The sequence below is a fragment of the Lactuca sativa genome, chromosome 5 (genome assembly GCF_002870075.4).
Source record: "Lactuca sativa cultivar Salinas chromosome 5, Lsat_Salinas_v11, whole genome shotgun sequence".
Classification (NCBI taxonomy): domain Eukaryota; kingdom Viridiplantae; phylum Streptophyta; class Magnoliopsida; order Asterales; family Asteraceae; genus Lactuca; species Lactuca sativa.
Genome location: NC_056627.2, coordinates 365,897,681 through 365,921,863, shown reverse-complemented (window position 1 = coordinate 365,921,863; position 24,183 = coordinate 365,897,681). Strand labels below are relative to the sequence as shown.

Below are 24,183 nucleotides of genomic sequence, written 5' to 3'. Positions count from 1 at the left end.
AAGGTCAACGAGGGAAATCAAGACATGAAAGAGAGTCGCCAGGAGATGTTAAGACAAAGTTTCAACATTTTCGATTATATCCCTGGAGAAACCCTCGAAACTCAGTTGCAGCGATTTATTACACTTACTACTAAGATGAATATAGTTGGGATCTTCTTGTCCAAATCTTAGATAAACAAAAAAACTATTGAATTCACTTCCAAAATCATGGGATATGAACGTAGCTGTCATCAAGAAGACAAAAGATCTCAATCGTCTAAGTCTTGCTGTTGTTATTGAAGTACTTGACGCTCTGAAGTGTGGAAAAACAATGAGTTCCGTAAACCTTCCAGTCAATGAAGTTTCATGTTCTCAATCATGTGAAGTTTCATGTACACTATCTAGTGAAGATACCATTAAATTTCTTTGGGAACAAATTGATTTATATAAAAGAGAAGTTGAGTACCTGAGATATGAAGGATATCAACTCAGGAAAGGACAGAAACCCCTGAAGGCTGAATTAGAAACAAAAATAAAGGACTTTAAGAGAATTCAGCAAGACTACAGTGAAAAATGTGAACATTATGATTATATCAAGAGACAGAATGTTGAGTTAATTACTGAGCTTGATACATTAAAAGGGCAATCTGAAACTGCAAATTTTGATTTTAAAAAGTTTGATGTATCAAGCGAAGTACTTGTCAACATGATAGACCATTGCATGCAATTTAAACATAATCAGTCAAAGGGTTTAGGATATGATAATGTACCTCTTCCTTTTAATCATACATATTTGTGACATCCCCAATTTCACGTCCAGAAAAGACCGATTTGTTTATGCATTATTTTAAAATCAGAGTAATCCTTTTTAAGGAAAACAGTTGTGGAAATTGTCCCAAAAACAAAATATTATAACCATTTATCAAAACATTTCTCAAAGAGATTGTGTTTTCATTAAATAATAAAACCTCGGGATGTCATGTTCGATACAGACCAAAAGCATAAACAATATAAAATAAACCTTACAACAGTTATTTATAACTACTGATCTATAATCCAAAATCTCTCGTCAAGTCCACCAACTTATACCCTTGTGCCATTACCTGTAATGCAAAGAAAACTGAGTGGGTCAGGCTTGGGAGCCTGGTGAGCGTATAGGGTTTTCAACCCACAATAATACATTTATTGTATTCCATTATCAAACAATCAACCCAATTACCCATCCCTATTATCTTCGTTTAATCTTCCCAAAAGATATTATCCTAAGGGTCATCTCCTATATCATGTTTACCTCTCATCTCCTTACATCTTATTTCCTTATATGTTTGTTCCTAAGAACTTTTCCTAAGGATCATCGCCTGTATCATATAGACAATACTAATTCGGGGATCACTCCCTCAATATGTGACTAGTAAGGTTTAGGGTATCATCGCATGATTACACAGCCACAACATCGCCTAGACTCGTAAATCATAATAAGGGTTAGACTATCATCGCATGAATACGCAGCCACAACATCGCTTGGACTCGTAATTCATAATAAGGGATAGACTATCATCGCATGAATACGCAGCCACAACATCGCCTGGACTCGTAATTCATCACCTATCTATCATCACCTAATTATCCTCACCTTTCTCTTATCACATTCTTTCAACACACATCAACTATTTCATCTACCCATGTTCTACCCAACATATTTGTAGATATAAATTACATATATAGTTTAAATCATTTAACACCCATATAAAAACATCAATTCCAAGCCCATCTCATATAGACAATTAATATATAACACATAGCACGTATTTCATAGCTAATACTTTATATTTACGTGTTTAGAAGAGAGTAACCACACACTCATACATATAAACAACAATATATATATATATATATATATACATAGCACGTATTTTATAAAATACTTCATATCTATGTGTAAGATGAAAGTGACTATACACTCACTTGATCAGAAGATGATCGGACAGCACTACGGCTTGTAGAAGTAGTATTCTTTGGTAGATCTTCACAAAAACCGGACTCCTCGCGGGCAGAGCTTCGGCTCGGGAATTTCACTTCTCAGGATCTTCAGGGCCTCGGGACTTGCTTCGAGTCTCGGGGTTGATACCAGGGCTTCGGGGGGTTAAAATAGGGCTTAGAGGGTGTATTGGGAGTGGGAGAGAAGGGATGGAGCAACCATAGTCGGCTGGCCCTTCAAATCTATTTATAGGGCAAATTTGGCCCTTGCCACGTTGTGGCACCCTTTTTCCACATCGTGGCCTTGGTCGTCACTACATACGTCATTGCAAGTTGCATCTGGGGGACTCCCGGAGGTGTCAGGAGACTTGCCACGTCGTGGCACTGCTTGCCACGTCGTGGTCTCTGACACAGCTTTGGGGTTCACGCCGCGAACTTCAGAAATTCATAACTTTCGCATACGAACTCCGTTTTCGACGTTCTTTATATCGACGCGAAGGTGAGATTATGATCTACAACTCTCGTTTAGACTCCGTTGGCTAATTTTGACTTTATTTTTAATATATTATAAATATATTACTTATATATTATTTTTAGTAGGCCGGGACAGGAAAACTCCGTTCGAAATTCATAACTCCTTCATCTGAACTCCGTTTTCGTCCGTCTTTCCGTTGTTGCACTACTATTGATGAGATCTTCAATTCTCATTTAGATTTTTTTGGATAAATATCTCTCTAACGTAAATTCACTACTTACGTCGCGTTGTGTCGTGCCGATTCTGTCGCGAAACTTCGACAGGTCATAACTTCTTCGTTATAACTCGGATTTCGGCGTTCTTTATATTTTCATAAACCTTGAGACATATACTACAACTTGGTTAAGACTAATCCTTCTAAATAATATTCCATCAAAAAGTCATTTTTGATGCTTATTGTCTCTAAATTGACTAGCCCTAATCTACGGGCGTTACAATTATCTCCCCCTTAGGATGATTACGTCCCGGAATCATCAACAAAATAGGATTCGTATACTGACTCCATAAGTTATCTCTCCATCCTAAGTAATAACCTTGATGCTCAATCCTGCATCTGCTCTTCGTACTATGTTGGACTTTCAATCGTAATCTTCAAGTTACAAAACAAATCCTTATTGTGGACTCCTTCTTCTTCTTAGGATAAATACATTCATTTATCTATTGTAACTAATCGATGGATCGTGTCCCGATGATCTCTCATCGTAGTCGGACTCAATTTAATATGACCACTAGGGTCGGAATAACCATCATCCTACTAGTCATTACCGAAACAATGGTAATGACATGCTTGAATAAAACGGAAACAATTTCTAGCTTCTTGGTAACCTTGCGACTTTCCTCGATCCAAGTGCGAGTCATGTGCTTCCGGTAGTATAGATCTCTACTACCATTCACACCTACTCATACTCGTCCCAAGTATTGTCTCGCAGTTAACCAAGTCACCATACATAAATCATATAATCATTCAAGACATCAGATAACAAAACCAGGGTTTATATTAATTCTTGAAACTATTACACAAAAGTTCAAGTCCACCCTATACTATGCCTCTAATAGGCTACATCATAAGTTACTATTTGCACTGTTACTTCATAACTTGATCGTTGGATATAAAATCCTCATCCTTGATTCGCTTCGTCAAGGATCATGTGGAATGCCCTTGGCTGTGGCGGTACATTTTTCTTTACAACTTTGTCCTTCTTTGGGTAGTTCTTCGAAATATGACCACCATCTCCACATTCGTAACACTTCCTATTGTCGAACGTACAATCTCTGGAATAGTGACCGGTCCTACCACACTTATAGCAGGTCACTTCTCCATCGCATCCTCCGAAGTGCTTCTTCTTGCACTTTTCACACCACTTGGTTTCATCTTTTCCTCCGGATTTCGAGAGTTTGGTTTCTTTGTCGATCATTGAAGATCCCTCATGTTTCCTTTTCCCTCCAACTTCAGCTCTCTCTAGACCCTTTTCCCTTATTTGGGTCTTAACATTCTTGGCTGCCCAAATGGCGGCTTTTAGAGTGGTTGCTTGCTTGACTATCAGACCAAAGTCCGCTGGTAATCCATTGGCAAACTTGTTGACCTTGGAAAGTTCAGTTGGAATTAGGTATGGAATAAGCTTCATCTTCTCCGTAAAGCTTGTAGCATATTCATTGACGCTTAATTTTCCCCTCTTTAAATTCTGGAACTCATTGTTGATTTCCAGAAGATCCTGCTCAGAGCAGTATTGCATTTTCATTTGCTCCACGAACTCATCCCAAGACATCTTGCTAGCTTCCCCCTTGGGCATTGAACCAGCCTGTAACTTCCACCAGCTCAGTACTCCAGATTTTAACAGAAGGATTGCAAGAGCGGTCTTCTGTCTGTTGCTACACTCACAACTTTCAAACATTGTCTCCATCTCGGAGATCCAGTCCATGACTTGCACCGGTGTCGGGCTCCCACAAAGACATGGTGGTTTGGATGCCATGAAATCCTTGTACTTGCATCCACGTCCATCATTGTCTCCATCCTGATTGTTTCGGAGAACTATTGGTGGGTTGGCTTGACCAATGGTCCCACTATAGTTCCCTTCTTCTGACTGCCCCTCATTCAGCTCAGACTGTTCAACTGGTATTGAGGGTTCACTCTTGTTGTTCAGCAACAATTGTCGCATTTCCTCCTTTTGTTCAGCCATCATGGCTTGAATCATGGTTCGCACTCTAGCCATTGTAATTTGTTTAGGTGTTGCTGCTACAACAGCCACTCGCTCAACCACAAGCAGTTGATTCCTATTTTCGTTCACGTTTCCAGCTCCACTCCTGGTTCTTTTCATTTTTGATCTATACACCGAATAAGGTGAAATTAGATTCTTATTCACGATAGATATTCCAATCATCCTTATCACGTTTACATGCTAGTTCTAATATCGTAGACGCACACTTAGAATCCTAAACACATAAGGTTTCCAGATCCGGTCGGCAACAGACCATAGATCCGAACAAATAGTAGCATCAATATAGCTATCACACAAAACATTTAGCACATAAAAGCATTTTAGGCATCACTCCTAAAATAAACTAGCGCTTGTGTCAATTTAGGTGTACTACCTAACATATTTAGACACACTCCTCACAATCATTACTTAGCATTCTAAGTTTAAGTCTAGAAATTTCCTACAAATTCCTAGTTCGCTTAAACTAATGCTCTGATACCAACTGTGACATCCCCAAATTCACATCCAGACAAGACCGATTAGTTTATGCATTGTTTTAATACATTTATTGTATTCCATTATCAAACAATCAACCCAATTACCCATCCCTATTATCTTCGTTTAATCTTCCCAAAAGATATTATCCTAAGGGTCATCTCCTATATCATGTTTACCTCTCATCTCCTTACATCTTATTTCCTTGTATGTTTGTTCCTAAGAACTTTTCCTAAGGATCATCGCCTGTATCATATAGACAATACTAATTCGGGGATCACTCCCTCAATATGTGACTAGTAAGGTTTAGGGTATCATCGCATGATTACACAGCCACAACATCGCCTGGACTCGTAAATCATAATAAGGGTTAGACTATCATCGCATGAATACGCAGCCACAACATCGCCTGGACTCGTAATTCATAATAAGGGATAGACTATCATCGCATGAATACGCAGCCACAACATCGTCTGGACTCGTAATTCATCACCTATCTATCCTCACCTTTCTCTTATCACATTCTTTCAACACACATCAACTATTTCATCTACCCATGTTCTACCCAACATATTTGTAGATATAAATTATATATATAGTTTAAATCATTTAACACCCATATAAAAACATCAATTCCAAGCCCATCTCATATAGACAATTAATATATAACACATAGCACGTATTTCATAGCTAATACTTTATATTTACGTGTTTAGAAGAAAGTAACCACACACTCATACATATAAACAACAATATATATATATATATATATATATATACATATATATATATATATATATATATATATATATATATATATATATATATACATAGCACGTATTTTATAAAATACTTCATATCTATGTGTAAGATGAAAGTGACTATACACTCACTTGATCAGAAGATGATCGGACAGCACTACGGCTTGTAGAAGTAGTATTCTTTGGTAGATCTTCACAAAAACCGGACTCCTCGCGGGCAGAGCTTCGGCTCGGGAATTTCACTTCTCAGGATCTTCAGGGCCTCGGGACTTGCTTCGAGTCTCGGGGTTGATACCAGGGCTTCGGGGGGTTAAAATAGGGCTTAGAGGGTGTATTGGGAGTGGGAGAGAAGGGATGGAGCAACCATAGTCGGCTGGCCCTTCAAATCTATTTATAGGGCAAATTTGGCCCTTGCCACGTTGTGGCACCCTTTTTCCACATCGTGGACTTGGTCGTCACTACATACGTCATTGCAAGTTGCATCTGGGGGACTCCCGGAGGTGTTAGGAGACTTGCCACGTCGTGGTCTCTGACACAGCTTTGGGGTTCGCGCCGCGAACTTCAGAAATTCATAACTTTCGCATACGAACTCCGTTTTCGACGTTCTTTATATCGACGCGAAGGTGAGATTATGATCTACAACTCTCGTTTAGACTCCGTTGGCTAATTTTGACTTTATTTTTAATATATTATAAATATATTACTTATATATTATTTTTAGTAGGCCGGGACAGGAAAACTCCGTTCTAAATTCATAACTCCTTCATCTGAACTCCGTTTTCGTCCGTCTTTCCGTTGTTGTACTACTATTGATGAGATCTTCAATTCTCATTTAGATTTTTTTGGATAAATATCTCTCTAACGTAAATTCACTATTTACGTCGCGCTGTGTCGTGCCGGTTCTGTCGCGAAACTTCGACAGGTCATAACTTCTTCGTTATAACTCGGATTTCGGCGTTCTTTATATTTTCGGAAACCTTGAGACATATACTACAACTTGGTTAAGATTAATCCTTCTAAATAATATTCCATCAAAAAGTCATTTTTGATGCTTATTGTCTCTAAATTGACTAGCCCTAATCTACGGGAGTTACAATATCAGTATCAACCTTTGTCTAAAGAGGAGATTGCCAACGAACCATTCATGGTTTATGGCAAGCCATCCGGTTTTGTTTCAGGAGGATTTATTAATGTTGAAAATACTAACGTTTCTACTTCCCCTGCGGATCAATCCTTAAATCAATCCAAGCAAGCAGTTGAAGAGAGTGTGTCTGATAGTAAAGTAGCAAAAGATGAGAACAAGGAGAAAACCATTAAACAAACCAACATCTCCTTGAGCTCTGAATTTGTTGCTTCGAACTCGGATACTTCTAATCAACCTGTCGTTGAGAAATACAGGCCTCCAATTCCAGCGCAACAAAGTGCTTGTTGCAAGTGTGCATGTGGGAACAATAAGAGTCAAGGCAAGGATACGCCACCAGGGCAGGAAGAAACAACTTTCCAGTGAAGAAAAAGACATGTTTTCACTGTGGAACACCTGGACACATTGCCAGAAATTGTCCTAATCGCACATATGTTCTCTACTATGCACAAGGCTGACAGAACGCGCCAAGAGGGAGATTTTTCAAAAGAAACCCCTCAAGGTCACGCTCAGACAATGCCGAATGGAATGCCATGAAGGCCAAGAATTCAACTCCCAAGGCCAAGCATCCAACTCCCAAGAACAAGAAGGGAATGTTGGCCAAGAAGCCTAATCCAAGAGATGCTCATGTGAAGCCAAGACCGGTAAGGTCAAAGTCATCTCGGCAGTCGGCTTCAAGTTCCAAATCAAGTGTCGAGGCACCCATCGGATCAAACAAGAAATGGGTTAAACCCGAATATAGATGGGTACCAAAGGTGAAAACTCCCAAATCTTCTAATGACTCTAATATTTCATCGTCATCTGTTTGTGATAAGCAGGATATGTCATGGGAGAGAGTATCATGCGTTGATGACAAAGGTCAACCCAGTTTCAAAATGGACTGGGTTCCAAAAACCAATTGATCTCGCTCTATGTCGGAGCACCTATGGAGGCATATCATCAGACTTTGGTTTGTTGGTAGTGGCTATTCCAGGCACTTGATAGGGGACATCTCTCAATTGTACAACAATTAAACCTTTGTTTGAGAGGATGTGTCTTTTTGCGGGAAGGGAAGAAAGGAAGAGATCACTCATGGGGTTAGTGCTTAACGATGTGAAGAATTTTTGGATATGTTTTGAGATTACGCGTGCTGTTCTCAGACCTTCTGGATGCAAATTCAATCGGTGACTTACGGTTTGAATTTTCTTCTCTATACTCCTAAGTTTTTCTTAAGCTGATTCGCTTTAAAGACTAATTTTTGTTTTAGGATAGTTTAAATTTGCGCATTTACTTTCGTTTCTCTCCTATGCACAAATTTAGGGGGAGAAATAAAAACAAAACAAAAATAAGAAAATTTTAAATTAAAAATAAAAAAATAAAAAAAAAATTTCAAAAACATTAGAAAATCAAAAAATCAAAAAAAAAATGTTGGTTATGGAATGTGCTTGGGGGAGATGTTTTGGGAAGTGATATTATCAAGTGATAACATGCAATCTGAATCTGTGTAAGGGACTGAATCTGAATTGTCTAGGCTTTGTGTTCGATGCGCTGGTAGGCACGAAAAATTCTAAATGGACATGACTAGGCATAGTTGAACTTAAGGAATTCATAGACTTGACAAATCTTGACCTAGTTAGATCCGTTTAGTCTGACAATACGACACTTGGATAGATTGAGCAGGGAGATATATATGGGAATCTACCGGTCACATTAAAGAACCTGTACTTGGAACCGTGGATTAACTTTTCCTCGATGTGCGGATTCTGTCTTTAATTCCGGTATTGATGAGGCAACTGGTAAATTCCGATGAATTGGGTCTGTAGAAAATTGTTTTCTTTCTCTATTTGTCTGTTAGTCATATGTTACCTCCTCTGCGTGACTCAAAATCTGACCTAGACTGTAACATATGCAACTTTATTTCTCTGCATCTTCTATCTATGCAATTCTTTCTATGTGTTAGTCACATACTGTCTCCTTTGTGTGACTCACAATCCGACCTGGTACACAGTATATACACCATTCTTTTTCTCAATCCCTCTAAAACTTTAGTTAGTCATATGTTCCACCCTCTGCGTGATTGGAAGAGATCCGACCTGGGTGCATAGCATATGCATTCTAAATCTATCTTCTCTTTTAATGATTGGTTGCTCACCCGATGTAAGAAGTACTCTGGAAGTCCTTGATTACTGGAGCATATCAGGAAGCGGGAAACACATTCTAGTACAATTAAAATTGAACACATACAGATTGTCTGTAGATCTCGCTGCTCAATTTAGGTGGACAACAATATCTTTGGTCGTCGTCAGCTGAAAAGTCCTTAAGGAATATTATCTAGGAACTTAGGATCACATTGTCTTGTTACTTATAGTATGTCCTAATTTTGTCACAATCTCTCGTGTTTAAGTGGACCACAATACCGGCGATTGACCAGATCTATTCATGAAGGGAGAGATACTGATAAACGGATAAAGGCTGTGTAAAAACTTTGATCCCAAATCACTCTTAAAGTTAGCTATTATTTTTGTTTTTGTTAAGTTTGTTCATAGTGTTCTTCTAATTTAAATATAAGGGGGAGAATTAAAAAAAAATCAGAAAATTCAAAATCAAAATAGTGTTATTTCTATTTTATTTTTTGTTCATAAAATATGAAAAACCCAAAAATATTGTGTGCTAAATTTTCTTTTAGTTTTGTTTTGTATTGAAAAGTGGATTCAGGTGAAGATGAACACTTATGGAGTTTGTGTCGAAGATTTCTGAGCCAAAGGCTTCGTCCGTGAGCATCAAAGAATTTTCATTCGAAGGAGAAAGAAATGAAGATTATTCTTCCAACATTCAATCCTTCAACCCCAGGAGCAAGGTGAAGCAGAAATTGAAGATTATGTGACGGATTGCATTGAAGCCTCCTCAATCAATTTGTTGCTATCGTTGTACCTGCTGAAATGATCCAGAAGATTCGTTTTCTCTGAAGATTCTCAAGCTGAAAGCGCCATCTTTCAAGAATCAGTACGTCAAGCTTCCTCACCTAATGTGCGTTCAATGCCAAATCTTGAAGAATTGCCCAAGTGCTCAAGATGAAGTCATTCATTGAAGAATCATATGTTCATCTTGATGTTGTGTAAAAATCGAAGATAAACATTGAAGCAAATCTCCAACTGAAGATTAACAAGAAAAGCCAGCTACTTTTTAGGGGGGGGGGGGGTTGGGTCAATTTAGAAAAGGAAGTTATAAACCAAGGGGGAGATTGTCGGGTCAAAAATATGGTTTATACTTTACTTTTCTAGAAAAATGAATTTTTGTGTCTTGGACCATAAACAACTTGGTGTTTACGGCCGTATATGTGTTTACGGTCGTAAACCCATTTACGGCCCATGTTCACCAAGCCCATGTTCCCCTTGTATATATATAGGTGTTAGGGGTGAGGAGTAGAGATTGATGAACAGAAGAGAGTTTACGGCCTAGAGAGAGAGAAACGAGTGTGTGTGAATCTTGTATTTGGATCTACATTCTAATCATCAAATAAAACAAGATTCATATTATTCTTCTTCTCCTTCTCTTCTATTTGATCTGACTTCATCCGTTTGATTGGGATTCCGCACCATCAAACGAATCTGATTGATACACAGGCATTTTGGGGACTTACAATTTATAGGGGTAGAATATTCAAGTTACGTTGGGCGTAACTTTAGAGTACGTTGGGCATACTCCTTCTTTAACCAGTATGTTGGGCGTACATCGAGTACGTTGGGTGTACAAAAGGTTCATATCAGATGCGGAAAGGCTATGACACGTGTCTCTCATGAGAAGAACCAGGGCTACGTGGCCAATCTCGGACCGTGAATACGAGTATGCTGGTCGTACTCCTGTACGCTGGGCGTACTCCGAATTTTCAAACTTCAAAAATTCGTAACTTTCGCATACAAGCTCCATTTTTGACTTTCTTTATATCCACGCGTAGGTGAAATTATGCTCTACAACTTTGGTTTAGACTCCGTCGGCTAATTCTGACTTTATTTTTAAAGTTATATTTTTAACTGGCCGGGACAGGAAAAGTCCATTAAAAATTCATAACTTTTTCATCTGTCGTCCGTTTTCGTCTGTCTTTTTACCATTGAACTACTATCAACAAAATCTTCGTTTCTCGTTTAGTTTATTTCGGTTAAAAATCACTCGATCTAAAATCCAAGTTTCAGGCTGCATACTGCTAAGCCGAAACTTAGAAAAATCATAACTTACTCATACGAAGTCAGATTTTGACATTATTTTTATGCAAACTCTCGGTTTAACGTATACTACGACTTTCGTTTAGATTACTAATGCTAAAAAGAACTTTATCGTAAATTCACTTTTTACGTCACATAGCGTCGTGCCGGTTCTGTCGCGAAACTTCGATAGGTCATAACTTCTTTGTTATAACTCGGTTTTCGGTATTCTTAATATCTCCGAAATCCTTGTTTCAACCACTACAACTTTCTTCATTGGTATCGGGTTTGTCTAACATTTATTTTCGACGCTTATTTTTATCCTTAATTCATTAAATTATAATAATTAAACATAAAACACATAATAATCAAATAATATATCTTATTATTTCAAAACAAGTTACAAAGGTTGGCCTACACTATTACATCATCATTAATGCCTAGCCTAGAAACACGGGCGTTACACACTTCTCCTTTACCTCTTGGTATCCTCAAGTGCGGTAAGTTAGCCAAGGAATTTAACAGAGACCAACATCCTATCTACTATGTAAGTAAAAGTCTTTTGGATCCTAAGACTAGGTATTCTCATCTCGAAAAATTAATTCTTACATTAGTAACTGCTTCTACTAAGTTAAGACATTATTTCAAGACACATACTATACATGTGAAAACTAATTATCCTATTAAGAATGTGATGAGAAAACCAGAGATGTTAGGAAGGATGGCAATGGTCAGCGAAGTTAATCACGTTTGACATCAAATATGAGCCAAGATCCGCCATAAAGTCACAAGCAATAGCAGACTTTGTGGCTGACTTTAGTGATGATCTACAAAACGAAGTAAACATTGAAGCTAAACAACTCTTAGAAGATGAACACTTGGGAAAATGGACACTATTCACGGATAGAGCTTCAAACCAAAAAGGAACCGGGCTAGGGATCATACTAAAATCGCCACAGGGGGACATCCTAGCCCAGGCGGTTAGTTGCAAATTCAACGCAACCAACAACGAAGCAAAATATGAAGCACTTATCATGGAACTACAATTGACTAAGGATCTTCAGGTATTTGCTGATTCTTTATTATTAACTAGTCACTTTAATGGATCTTATGTAGTGAAAGGCGAAAGATTAGCATTAAGATTAGCATTATACCTTGAGATCCAAAAAAACTTAGCCTCTGAGTTTGAAAACTTTAGCCTAACCCAAGTTCCCAGAGAAGAAAACACAGAAGCATACGCATTAGCCAACTTAGGATCCTCCCTAAGGATCCCACCATAAAGGAGACTAATTAAATATATGGGTTGATTGTGTAAATCATCCATACTTGTATAGTGGGCTAATGCTCCATGGATTATCAAGTTGGGCTAAAACCCATAGGATGCTCCATGGTGTTTTTGTACCCATGAATCATGGAAATGAAAGGCCATGACAATTAGGGTTTACATGGTGTAACCCTAATTGTGACACACTATATAAGCATCTTATTTTTCCCAGAAATCGGTCACTATGAGGGTTAGCCGATTTCATGAAGTGTCTCATTTTCTCTCAAGTTATTCCAAGTATATTTGATGTTGTGTGAACCATTTGAGGTGTCACACTTGGGGCACTAGGCTCTTGAGCTCCATGGAATCAAGCTACATCAAAAATGTATGTATTTTATCTAGTTTTGTTATACTAGTAGTCTAGTACTTATGATTGTATGCTAGTTAGGGTAATACCTTGGAATATTCATATTTGCATGTATAATAGAGAAAAACATAGATCCAAGGTATTTAGGGTTGCATGTACACTTAGGAGTGTTAGAATGCTCCAAACCCTTCAGTGCATTCTTGAGCTTGGACATGATTTCGAAGGTCCTTAGTGTTATTTCAAGAAGGTGGATCTTAGTGATGAAGTTTGGTGTATCCTTGGGCTTGTAGATCCAAATCTTCACACTCTTAGGAAGCTTCAGGAGGTAAAAAGTTCTCATCTTGACTTCTGATTGTGCTGGTTTGAGTTTAGGGCAAGATTAAGGTTTTTACGGTGTATTAAGTCCTCCTTGTGAGTTTGAGCCAGTCCAAGAGCTTGGAGTGATAGATCTTGCCTTTTCTGGTGTTTCTAGTTCATAAAAATGCTTGATTGATGCTTAAGAATGGTCCATGCATGTTCTAGTTGGATTATGTTGGGTCTTAATGGATTAAGTTGGTTGTTGGGTCCCACTGAGTCATGCAATTGCATAAAGGTGTCGACTTTATGCATTAAGAGCTTAGTTTGAAGGTCTTATGAGGTTTTGATGCGAGGACTTAAAGGATTAAGACGTGTTTTGAGTTTTGGAAAAATCCCGGTTACGCCCCGCATAGCTGATGGTACGCCCGATGTGTCTTCTTTGGTCACGATCCGAAATTCATCGAGTACGCCCAACGTAGATGAGTGTACGCCCCTCGTTTGTTGTTAAGATGGGTTTTGGGTTTGTTGCGTTTTGGGCTTCGCATCCTTAGATCACTTTGTTGCTTTGGGCCTTTTTGGCCATCTGAGATTTATTGTTAGCTAAGGAATTATTGGGCTTCAGGATAAGGCCCATATGGAGTCGGGCCCAATTTGGAATATTGGACCATTAGTGGGCCTTTATGGATCTTGTAGCCCTGGGCCTTTTTGGTTTTGGGCTTGGACCTCTGTGTTTGGTTCATGTTGGGTCAGGGGTAAAATGGTCATTTTACCCCAAGTATGGATTATGGATCATAGTTTGAAACCCAATTGCTAATTGGGTGTTATTTTGGTATTGATAGCCCGGAGGAGTCGTCAAGGCAACAACTAGGGATTTCTTTCAGTGAGCTTTTGCATTCGAAGTGAATCTCCTCACTGTTTTATAGGTGGAAGACACCAATGTCGACCCATCTGGTTTATGTATTATAGGATGACCTGGAGATAGCCCCTGACATTTTGTATGAAAGACCTAGAGGCGGCTCCTGACAAACTGTATGCAAGACCAAGGTCTTAACTCTGGCAGATAATTGGTTAAGTAGTTGTAGTTTGTATGCTAGTTGTCTTTGTGATGCTTGCATGGAAGACCAGGAGGTGGCTCCTGGCACTTGTTTGTAAGACCCATGGTTTTGGTCCCCGGCCTGGCAAGGAAGACCACGAGGCGGCTCGTGGCATAATGACATGACTATGGTTGACACATAACACTTTTATTAACTGATAGGATATGCATGATATGTATGGATCGTTTGATATGTTGGTATGTGGTATTTGGGGGAACTCACTAAGCATTGTGCTTACAGTTTGTGGTTTATGGTTTCAGGTACTTCTGGTTTGAAACGGAAGGGCCCGGCTTGATCGCAACGCATACACCTGTGTTTTCCGCAATATATGATTATGGGGAATAAACTCTGATAATTGTTTATATTGAAATGCTTTTAAATGTTTGGATAAAGTTACATTAGTGTTTTGATTATAATAAAAATGAATTTTTTACCCTTGATTTTCAGGACGTTACAGGGGTAATGGGTGAGGAACTTATACGACAGGTACAATTTTATAGGTTATTTTTCCTAGTACGCGTTGTGCATCTGGGGTATATGTCGTGACCTTCTGCGACATCGCTCCTCTCCGCTCGTGCCTCATGTCGCGATCTCGGTGGTCCATATATGTCTCTTCTAGAAGGTGCCACGTGTCACCTTCTTATGGTGCCATGTGTCACAACCTCATGGAGCCATGCCAATATGTCTCTCGGAGGAAGGCGACTCCCGACCATGCCATGTGGCGTCCTCTCGTGGTGTCATGGCGTGTGTCGCACACTTCACACGCTTGATTTTCCAGATTTTCAAAATGGAATAACTTCTGCATACGAGCTCGTTTTTTACGTTCTTTATATCCTCAGGAATATCTCGAGGATGTCTACAACTTTTTTAGACATCAATAGCTAATTCTCACTCTATCAAAAATTTATATTTTTGATAGATTTAGGCTGTTAGGAATCGTTGCAGAAAGTATAACTCCTACATAAGGACTCCATTCTTGACTGTCTATATATTGACGGGTTCATATTTATGAGATATTCAATTCTCATTTAGATTGTTTCGGCTAACGATCAACCGATTTGAATTTCGATTTTTATGCCCGCATTATTGCGTTGAAACTTCAAATTTCATTTAGACCTCTTAGGCTAAAAAATTATTTATCAAAAATTCACTTTTTACGATACGTAGAGCCGTGTCGGTTTAATGGCGAAACTTCAAAGAAGCATAACCTTTTTATATGAAGTCGGATTTTAGCGTTCTTTATATGTACATAATCATTGTCACATATATAATGACTTAGGTTAAAATTATTTTTCCTAAATAATCTTTTATGAAAAGACATTTTTAACGCTTATTATCTCTAAATTGACTAGCCCGAATCTACGGGTGTTACACCTTAGGTCGCCACGACGTGGTGACTGGGAAATTCCTGATTGCATTGATGTAAGAGGGCCAATACGTGGCCAAAGAAAGCCACAACATGGTGGTTGAGTAAAGTCAACGTTGACCGTTGACTTTGACATAGGTTGACTTTTGGTCAAATGGCTGGTTTTAGTGTGTAGATTAAGGTTGGACCTTGTATGATGTGATAGGAGTGTTGTAGCAGTGGTTACGAGGCCTTGAGTTGTGGTTTAGCTGATTTTGTGAGTCAGGTGAGTCTTCTCAGTATACTATGTAATATGCTAGTTGTCTTTGTGATACTTGCATGGAAGACCCCGGGACAGCCCGTGACATTTGTATAACAGACCATTGGGGTAGCCCATGACAATTACATGAAACACCATTGGGGTAGCCCATGACACTTGGATGTTAGACTATACGGGTAGCCCATGGCATTCCAGAGAAAAACCATGGGGGTAGCCAATGATACTTGGTTTTAAGACCCTAGGAGTAGCCCATGACATTCTGGGGGAAAGACCATGGGGTAACTTATGGCAATTGTATGTATCGTATGTAGTATTCTGGAGAACTCACTAAGTTTGTGTTTACAGTTTCATGTGTATGGTTTTAGGTACTTTTGGTTCTAAAGGAAAGAGCACGACATGACTGCACAACATCCCCCAGCGTTTTCCGCATTGACTATTTTTGGTTTTTACTCTGATGTTTAAATGACATAATCATTTTGATTGGTTTTGGAACAACTCATTTGTATGGTTTAAGTGCTTTTAAAATGAAAATTTACTATGAATTTTTTGGATGTTACACATTGCCACCACCATTATTCTAAATGACGTTAGCTTGACCTGACAACAATGTCAAGCCTTAAGTTTTTATGAGCCATGAAATGTCATGTCGTTTGTAAGACGTGACTTAAGACGACAATTTTGAATATAATTAATAATTGTATATATGTCTTCTACTATAATTCATTTTTATATACGTAAATAACTTAAGGCTACATTTTGTTAGAACGTGGTGACATGTACAAGCCTTGGAGTCATGACGAAGCATATTGAACTTTCTAGAACCTTAGCTATCACTAACTAAGATGCAGTGGTAATAAATTTATATATTAATTGTTTTTTGTGTTTAATATATGGATCTTATATGTCTTTTACGATTAATACGATTAATACAACGTAAAAATACAAAAGTTTTTAGATATAAATAGTTTCGATGTTAGGTTTTTTGTATATGTAATAAAAATAGTTTAGATAGTAAAATAAATATAAGGGTTTTCGATGTTAAGTTTTTCGTATATATACAAAATTTAGAATAATTTTAATAGGTGGAATATTTTATAATCTTTTCTAATAAATGAAGGTTTTTTTGCCACTTGTCATACTCTCATTCATTTTGCCACATTTCATTTTGTGGTTATTTTGAATTAATTTTTATTCCATATGTAATTTTGTGGTTTTTCTATTTTATTAAACCCCATATTGTATTTAAATTTAATAATAAATGCATATCAATTTCATTAATGAACTTTCCTTATAATTCCAAAATTTTAAAATAAAATATCATTAATTTGCTTTGATTATTTTATCTAAATGATTTGTTTAAATTTAAAAGAGAAAAAAACACTTTAATTTTAGTAATTCAATATTTTTGTCATTTTTCTTATAAATTTAAAATTTTCAAATATTTATACATATTTAATTGTTTTAAATACACCCATATAATACATGAAGCTCCCTCCTAATTTTCTAATAATTCACTTATGTTTTTCTCACATTACAATGTAACTATATGTCTTTTATGAAGTATGTGGTAAACTAATTGAAATCACAACGCCCAATTAGTTGTTCGGGCCATATAATTGAACAAGCCCAATACCCGATTGAATACAATATAAACCACCACAACCCTCCCTCAATTAGGGTTTTACTGGCTGCAGCGATTTGGAGAATTTCGTCGCATCAACGTCTTGAAGAAGAAACCCAAATCGCAGCCATGGTAACATCTAAACCCTTACAGTGCTATTTCTTCCATGTTTTTCATTTTCTTTATTATTTCATATCTGTATTTGTGTCGATGTTCTAATTTGTTGTGATGTGATCTATTTTACAGTCTCTGGTAGCAAATGAAGATTTCCAGCATATTCTTCGTGTACAGAACACGAATGTTGATGGAAAGCAAAAAATCATGTTCGCTGTGACCTCCATTAAAGGTATCGGTCGTCGATTCGCAAACATTGTCTGCAAGAAGGCCGACGTTGATATGAACAAGAGGTACTTTGTATTCCTCAAGTTTTCCTTTGTTTCATTTTCGATATTTCAATCCTTTACATCCTCTTCAACGATTTTCGTGACTGAATTTGTCCTCCATTATTATCTTCATTTTATGATCATGTTTCTTTCAACAAGTTGGATTCTTATGATTAGTTATATGGGGTTAAACACTACAACTAAGTGCAATAAAGTAAGATCATAGTGAATTATTTCAAAATATGCCTATCGGTGTAAACATTCTCTGTTTTACAATAGATCAACAAATTATATCCAGTTACTACAATGAGAAACAACTATAGAGGATCGATTTCAGTTAGATTCAAGCAAAGCTTTGAATTTTCGGCATACAATAACCTAAATTATCAACATAAATTTACAGGGCGGGAGAACTTTCAAATGCTGAGATTGATAACCTGATGACAATTGTCGCAAATCCAAGACAATTCAAAATCCCAGATTGGTTTCTTAACAGAAAGAAGGATTACAAAGATGGAAAGTACTCTCAAGTCACATCTAATGCACTCGACATGAAGCTCAGGGATGATCTTGAACGATTGAAGAAGATCAGGTCTTTTATCATTTCCATTTTTTTTCTTCAAACTCCAACAAACAAAAACTTTAGAAAGTAATAATTTTTTGTTGATTGTTTTTGGTAAACAGGAATCACCGTGGTCTTCGTCATTACTGGGGTCTCCGAGTACGTGGTCAACACACCAAGACTACTGGTCGTAGGGGAAAGACTGTTGGTGTGTCCAAGAAGAGATAAGTGTGTTTTTTATTTTTGTTTTTGGGAAATCCCTTAAAATTGTTATTTGCATCAGATTTAGAATATTATTATGATTGTGGGGTAAAAGTTGTTATGTTATGGCTGTATTTTTTTTGGATTCTTTATCGAAGAGGTTTTTATTTTATACATTTAAGGGTTGATTGTAATGAGTGAATGTGATAAGACCTTTTTTTCCCCCGATGTGCACTTCTACAAAATAGATGGGTTAAGTTTGAACTGGGCCTCCGTTATTGACCCAAACATGGCCCAAAATTTTAACCGGGGTTAGAAAACCATGGCCCAAAATTTCAATACATTTTATTAATGTAAAAGTGTTTAGTTTAAATTTTAAATAAAAAGCAAACTAAAACTTGAATTAAAATTTATTTAAAATTAAAACTAAAACCCTTATTGATTAAAGCTGTTGGAGTTCTTGACATTGAAAAGACTTTTTGAATTATGACGTTGATAACAACATAAGCTATCAAATCAGCCCAACCCACCATGTAACATAGAATTATTTATGGCAGATCAAATCTAAATATTCAATCATAACAATCCCCTCAATGTCAAAACAACCAACTGCAAAAATAAATTTTGTCTTTAATGCAAAATGAGATCTTTTTATAATTTTCCAAATTTTCGAATTACATGATTAGTCAAAGCAAATCGCACATCAAAACAAGTTTCAACAAAACCTGTGAGTAATCTTGGTATTCAAGGATCTTCATCCCCATCCAAAAGTTCCTTTAGTTGTTCGTTCCTCTTTGCCATCTCCAATGATATCAAGAGATGATAACACTATGCAATATGTCTAATTTCTACATCAAAAGTTGAAGGGTAAAAAGGTTTGTAGTATTCGTTAAAATCTCATAATACAAATTTTCATCTTTGTAGAAAATTCTATAAACGGAAAACTTGACTTTTAGACAAATATGATGGATCAAAAGACGATTGAGGGCCAAATAGGGTTGGTTAACATAGTTATTTTCATTAGTTTAAAGGCAAGTTGTTAGCATAGATAGAGGGTTTAATGATGAAAAATATTAAAAAGCCAACTACAATAGCATGTGAACTAGTACAAACTATAAAGATGGAGTGATCAATGATTCGACTGTTTGTACTTCTGCATCTTTCTAAATTTTATATTTAAATAAAATACTTATTGTAAGCATACAAACTATTTTTGTAAAAATTCAAAAAAGCCCTTATAATTTGAGTACTTTTTTCGAAAATGCACACAAAGTTGTTTTTACCATGACTTTTAACATTTAAATTGACAATTTTAGTCGACGGAGAGAAGTTAGTGTATTTTTTTAAAGCTGATGTGCCACTTTTATTCTGACTAAAAGTTTGATATTTCATATTTAAGGGCCACATCAGCCTAAAAGGAAATGGAGAAGAAGTGCATGTTGTAAGTTTTGGATCTGAGAAATGTGCTTTTTAGGTCGGTGATTAATTTGATGATACAAGTAGATTGCAAGTCCAACCTAAGATTTTTGATTTTCTGGCACTTATCCGTATCAGTGTCGTTGATGACTTTGACCCAACTAACGATTTGATATGAATGTATAGAAATCAGGGAGCAAATTTCGAGGAATTGAAGAAAAACCTATATGAAGCACTGATCTTAGCTCTTCATGAAGGGATTTATGAATTAGCACTTTCAAATGAGTTGGGTGTTGGTTCAGGATGTGTCTTGACTCAACAAAACAAGGTTATAGTCTATACGTCGCAAAAGTTAAGGGTATATGGAGGGAAATATCCAACTCACGATTTAGAGTTGGTTGTGGTTGTTTTCCACTTAAGATTTCAAAGACACTATCCTTATAGTACAAAATGCTAAGTTTGTAATATGATCATAAGAGTTTGTCGTACCAGTTAACTAGAATGAGTTGAATAGGAGACATGCACATTGGATTAGGGATGTAAACTGGTTTAAAGTCGGTCCAAACCGAATCGGAACCAAACAAACCAAAATCTGGTTAAGGAGTGAACAAGGACTCGAGAACCGGACCGAATACCACTAATCGGTTTCAACCAGTTCTACTAGGAAATGTGCTAATCTAAGAAAGTGTTTGGTATCAGAATCATACCGAAACCGAAAGAACCGAAAACCAAACATGATGGATTGGGAGAATTAGAAGCATAATGAATACCAATAAACAGTTCCAACTGGTTTTAGTTCCGATTCGATTTCGGTCCTGGATCGATTTTTCAGTTAAAAAGTTCATCCGTACATTGGATATAGAAGTTTAAGGATTACGATTACAAGATTCTTACCATCTGGGTAAAGTTAATAATATGGGTGACATACTATACAAGAAGGAAAACCCTGAAAGGAAAAAGGTAAAATCTTTACAAATTGAACTTGTAGTAGTTATGGTTGAAAAGATGAAGGAAACTTGAACTGTGTCTCTGAAACATTATTGGAGGAAAATGAAAAGGAAGAAAAACTTTGTAAAACACTACTCTATTAAGATGATAGTCGAGTGCTAGAGATAGATTAGGGTACACTTACTTGCATGTATATGAGATCTTTTTAGCGGAATCCCAAATATTGGATTATTTTCATCTATGGAGCAACAAGATGTACAACAATGGAAGCGTAGTATTGGTGGTCAACAATGAAAATAACCATGGCTAAGTACAAGGTGGTACATGAATTTCTAGCCTTCGGAGGTTGTAATGGGTAAATGAGATAATTTGACAATATACTTTATTACTAAGGGGCTGTTTGGCAGGATCTGAATTTTTAAGATCTGAATTTTTAAGAGATCTGAATTTCTAAGAGGGTCTGAATTTTTAAGATCTGAACTTTTAAAATGTTGTTTGGTTGAAACCTCTGAATTGCTATGCTGAATTATCAAAATGACCATTTTACCCTTTTGTATTATTTTTTGCTGAATAATTAAAAAAAATATATAACACCATATAAAATCCAAATTAATATAAATTAAAATTTATCTTCAATGATTTATAATATCTTTTTGACATATATTTACAAAAATAACATCATTTTTACATCCCAAAGATTTCAAAGTTAAAAAACAAAATATTTGACATCGAATGTTAAGATATAAATGACAACAAACTTGCAATTTGTACTCCTTGTCCATCATTACATCAAACATGATAGCCCCTCAATTTTTTCTTTCAAACATTTCAACCTACAAATCCAAATTCATCAAGGAAACAAATAAACACTTTAAACATATATATAGAAACTGCATATCAAATCCATCACCAACTACGACATCATACTTAAAAAAAAATTTCTTATTAGGAATTTACTTCTGTTGGTGAAAATGAAATGACAATGCTATAATTGGGTAAGTGTTGAGAGCAAGTAAAATGCTGTAATAGGAAAATGAGAGTAATAAACAAGTCAAGGAAATGAGACCTTGTTTATATAAAATTTGCCTGTATGTATGGTGTTACAGGAGTGCGGTTGCACACAAACAAACATCATAAGGGTGATTTGTGTAATTTTCTTCCAATTTCTTGTTATGGTTCTAAAGTTTACCATTTCTCACCATATTTATTTGTATATACAACATTATTTGTTTATTATAGCATTCTTCTTTTTCTTCTTATACTTTGAAAAATCTCTTATTTGAATACGACAACCTTTACTTTGCACTTTCACTGCCATAAACGTCTTGTTAAAATTTCCAAGTGCATTGCTATATTCGCTAGGTTTTCAACAGTACTATTGGACTATGTTCTTGCATATACCATTTGTTTTGGATTCATTTTTATAAGGGTTAAATATAAGTAATAATAACCTACTTCTAAAGGGGTTGTTTTATTTCTGTGATCAGCCATACGAAAAAGGGAATAAATGACATAGAGACCAAAAAGGAGAAAGAAATCCATGTTGATTTTACTGTCTTTGAAAGCATCTTGGCAAGAATTGTGAAATGATGAAAAGTGAAAAATCAATGGAGATGATAAAGAGATACAAACATCACACAGACAAATATATAGATACATAAATCAACTTCAGTCAGGACCTAAAGTTGTGGTTATTAGAACGATGCTCTAATACTCGAATTTCAGGGGAAACAACTCTGATACTCGATTTTCAATCATTAAACTCGAATTACATAGCAAGAGAAAGCTAAAACTTTACCTGAGAAGATGTCGAGGGCGAAGCAGCATGACCCGGAGGCGAAGGCGACATAAGCGATGCAGTCGGAGGCGGCGTAGAATCCGGCGACGGAGGCGGCGTTGCAGATCTAACGGACGCGAACGGATGATGTCGGAGAGTTGTAATCGTGCGATTGGAGATGTAAGGGAAGGAGGGGTCGGCGGTTGTGAAAGAACGAGAAGAGGGAAAGGGGCTACCAGGGCAAAAAAGGAACGCGCGTTCTTTTTTCTAATTCAGATACATCTCAAGATCTGAAAATTTAAGTCACATTTTAAAAATTAAGAGCTATAAATTAAGATGTTACCAAACAGTCTGGATCTTAAAAATTAAGTGATTGCCTCTTAATTTTCCAATTAAGAGGCTACCAAACAAGGCCTTGTAACACCTGAATTTGGTGGTTAGACATATGATACCATTTATAGTATTAGTTAATTATTGACATTAATTTATGTCTCAGTTTTATATTGAATAACTAGCTTATAGCCCATAGGAACCACGGTTAAAAAAATAATTAAATTTTTATAATAAAAAATAATAATTATTTTCAATAAATTATTAATTAAATATGATTATGTAGGATTTTCAATATAGAAATATAATTAATTATCGGAAATCATAACTGAAACTTATTCAAGTCGAATTTAAATTTCTCCCAAAAATCATGGATCAAATAAATGATTGCCTAACTTATCCATAATTATAAAATGTTCGGATTTTAGGAAATTAAGTGTAAGTTACATTTATTATGAGGACTAATTTCCATTTCGAGGAAATCTTCATTAATTTAATTTATGAATTAAAATAATAGAGGTGATATTTTCACTTATGTTTTTGATTTATCTAGGTAAAATTACGATGATTTGATTTTTATACCCTCAATTTAATTGAAGAGAGAGAATCATGACATAGGATACACACACACACACACACACACACACATATATATATATATATATATATATATATATATATATATATATATATAAAAGTCAAATAAACTTGTTTTTAAGTGGATGACTCAAAAACCTAAGTGAAAATATCACCTCCCTTACCTAAAGAGTAGCTACGTAAGGTTTTAGAGGGTTTTTGCATACCGGAAAATAAGAGTGGAAGATATCGAGGGAACCTTCAATAAAAAATTTGTTTGGGGGTGATTCACATCATTGAAAATGATTTAAATCATTGAGGATTGTTGAGACAAGAGCTCGATGAAGATTATGATGCATAAATACGTTAATCTCTTAGATCTTTGATTAGCTCAACAATAATTTAGATGTAGAATTACTATCGGTTTATGATGGAAGATATAACAACAACAATAAATAAAT

At 36.3% G+C, this 24,183-nt stretch overlaps 1 protein-coding gene across 1 annotated transcript; it reads left to right on the top strand.

Moving 5' to 3' along the window:
- Positions 1 to 17,484: 17,484 nt before the first annotated feature.
- Positions 17,485 to 18,849, top strand: LOC111917648 (40S ribosomal protein S18). The gene is made up of 4 exons (XM_023913319.3): positions 17,485 to 17,661; positions 17,776 to 17,936; positions 18,316 to 18,504; positions 18,597 to 18,849. Exons 1-4 carry the CDS (start codon positions 17,659 to 17,661, stop codon positions 18,700 to 18,702), a joined length of 459 nt encoding a protein of 152 aa, XP_023769087.1. The 5' UTR covers positions 17,485 to 17,658; the 3' UTR covers positions 18,703 to 18,849.
- Positions 18,850 to 24,183: the final 5,334 nt, after the last annotated feature.

Excerpts from the sequence above, each read along its gene's own strand:
- LOC111917648 (XM_023913319.3), top strand. Across the intron at positions 17,937-18,315 it reads GACGTTGATATGAACAAGAG|GGCGGGAGAACTTTCAAATG; the intron begins GTACTTTGTATT and ends ATAAATTTACAG. Across the intron at positions 18,505-18,596 it reads GAACGATTGAAGAAGATCAG|GAATCACCGTGGTCTTCGTC; the intron begins GTCTTTTATCAT and ends TTTGGTAAACAG.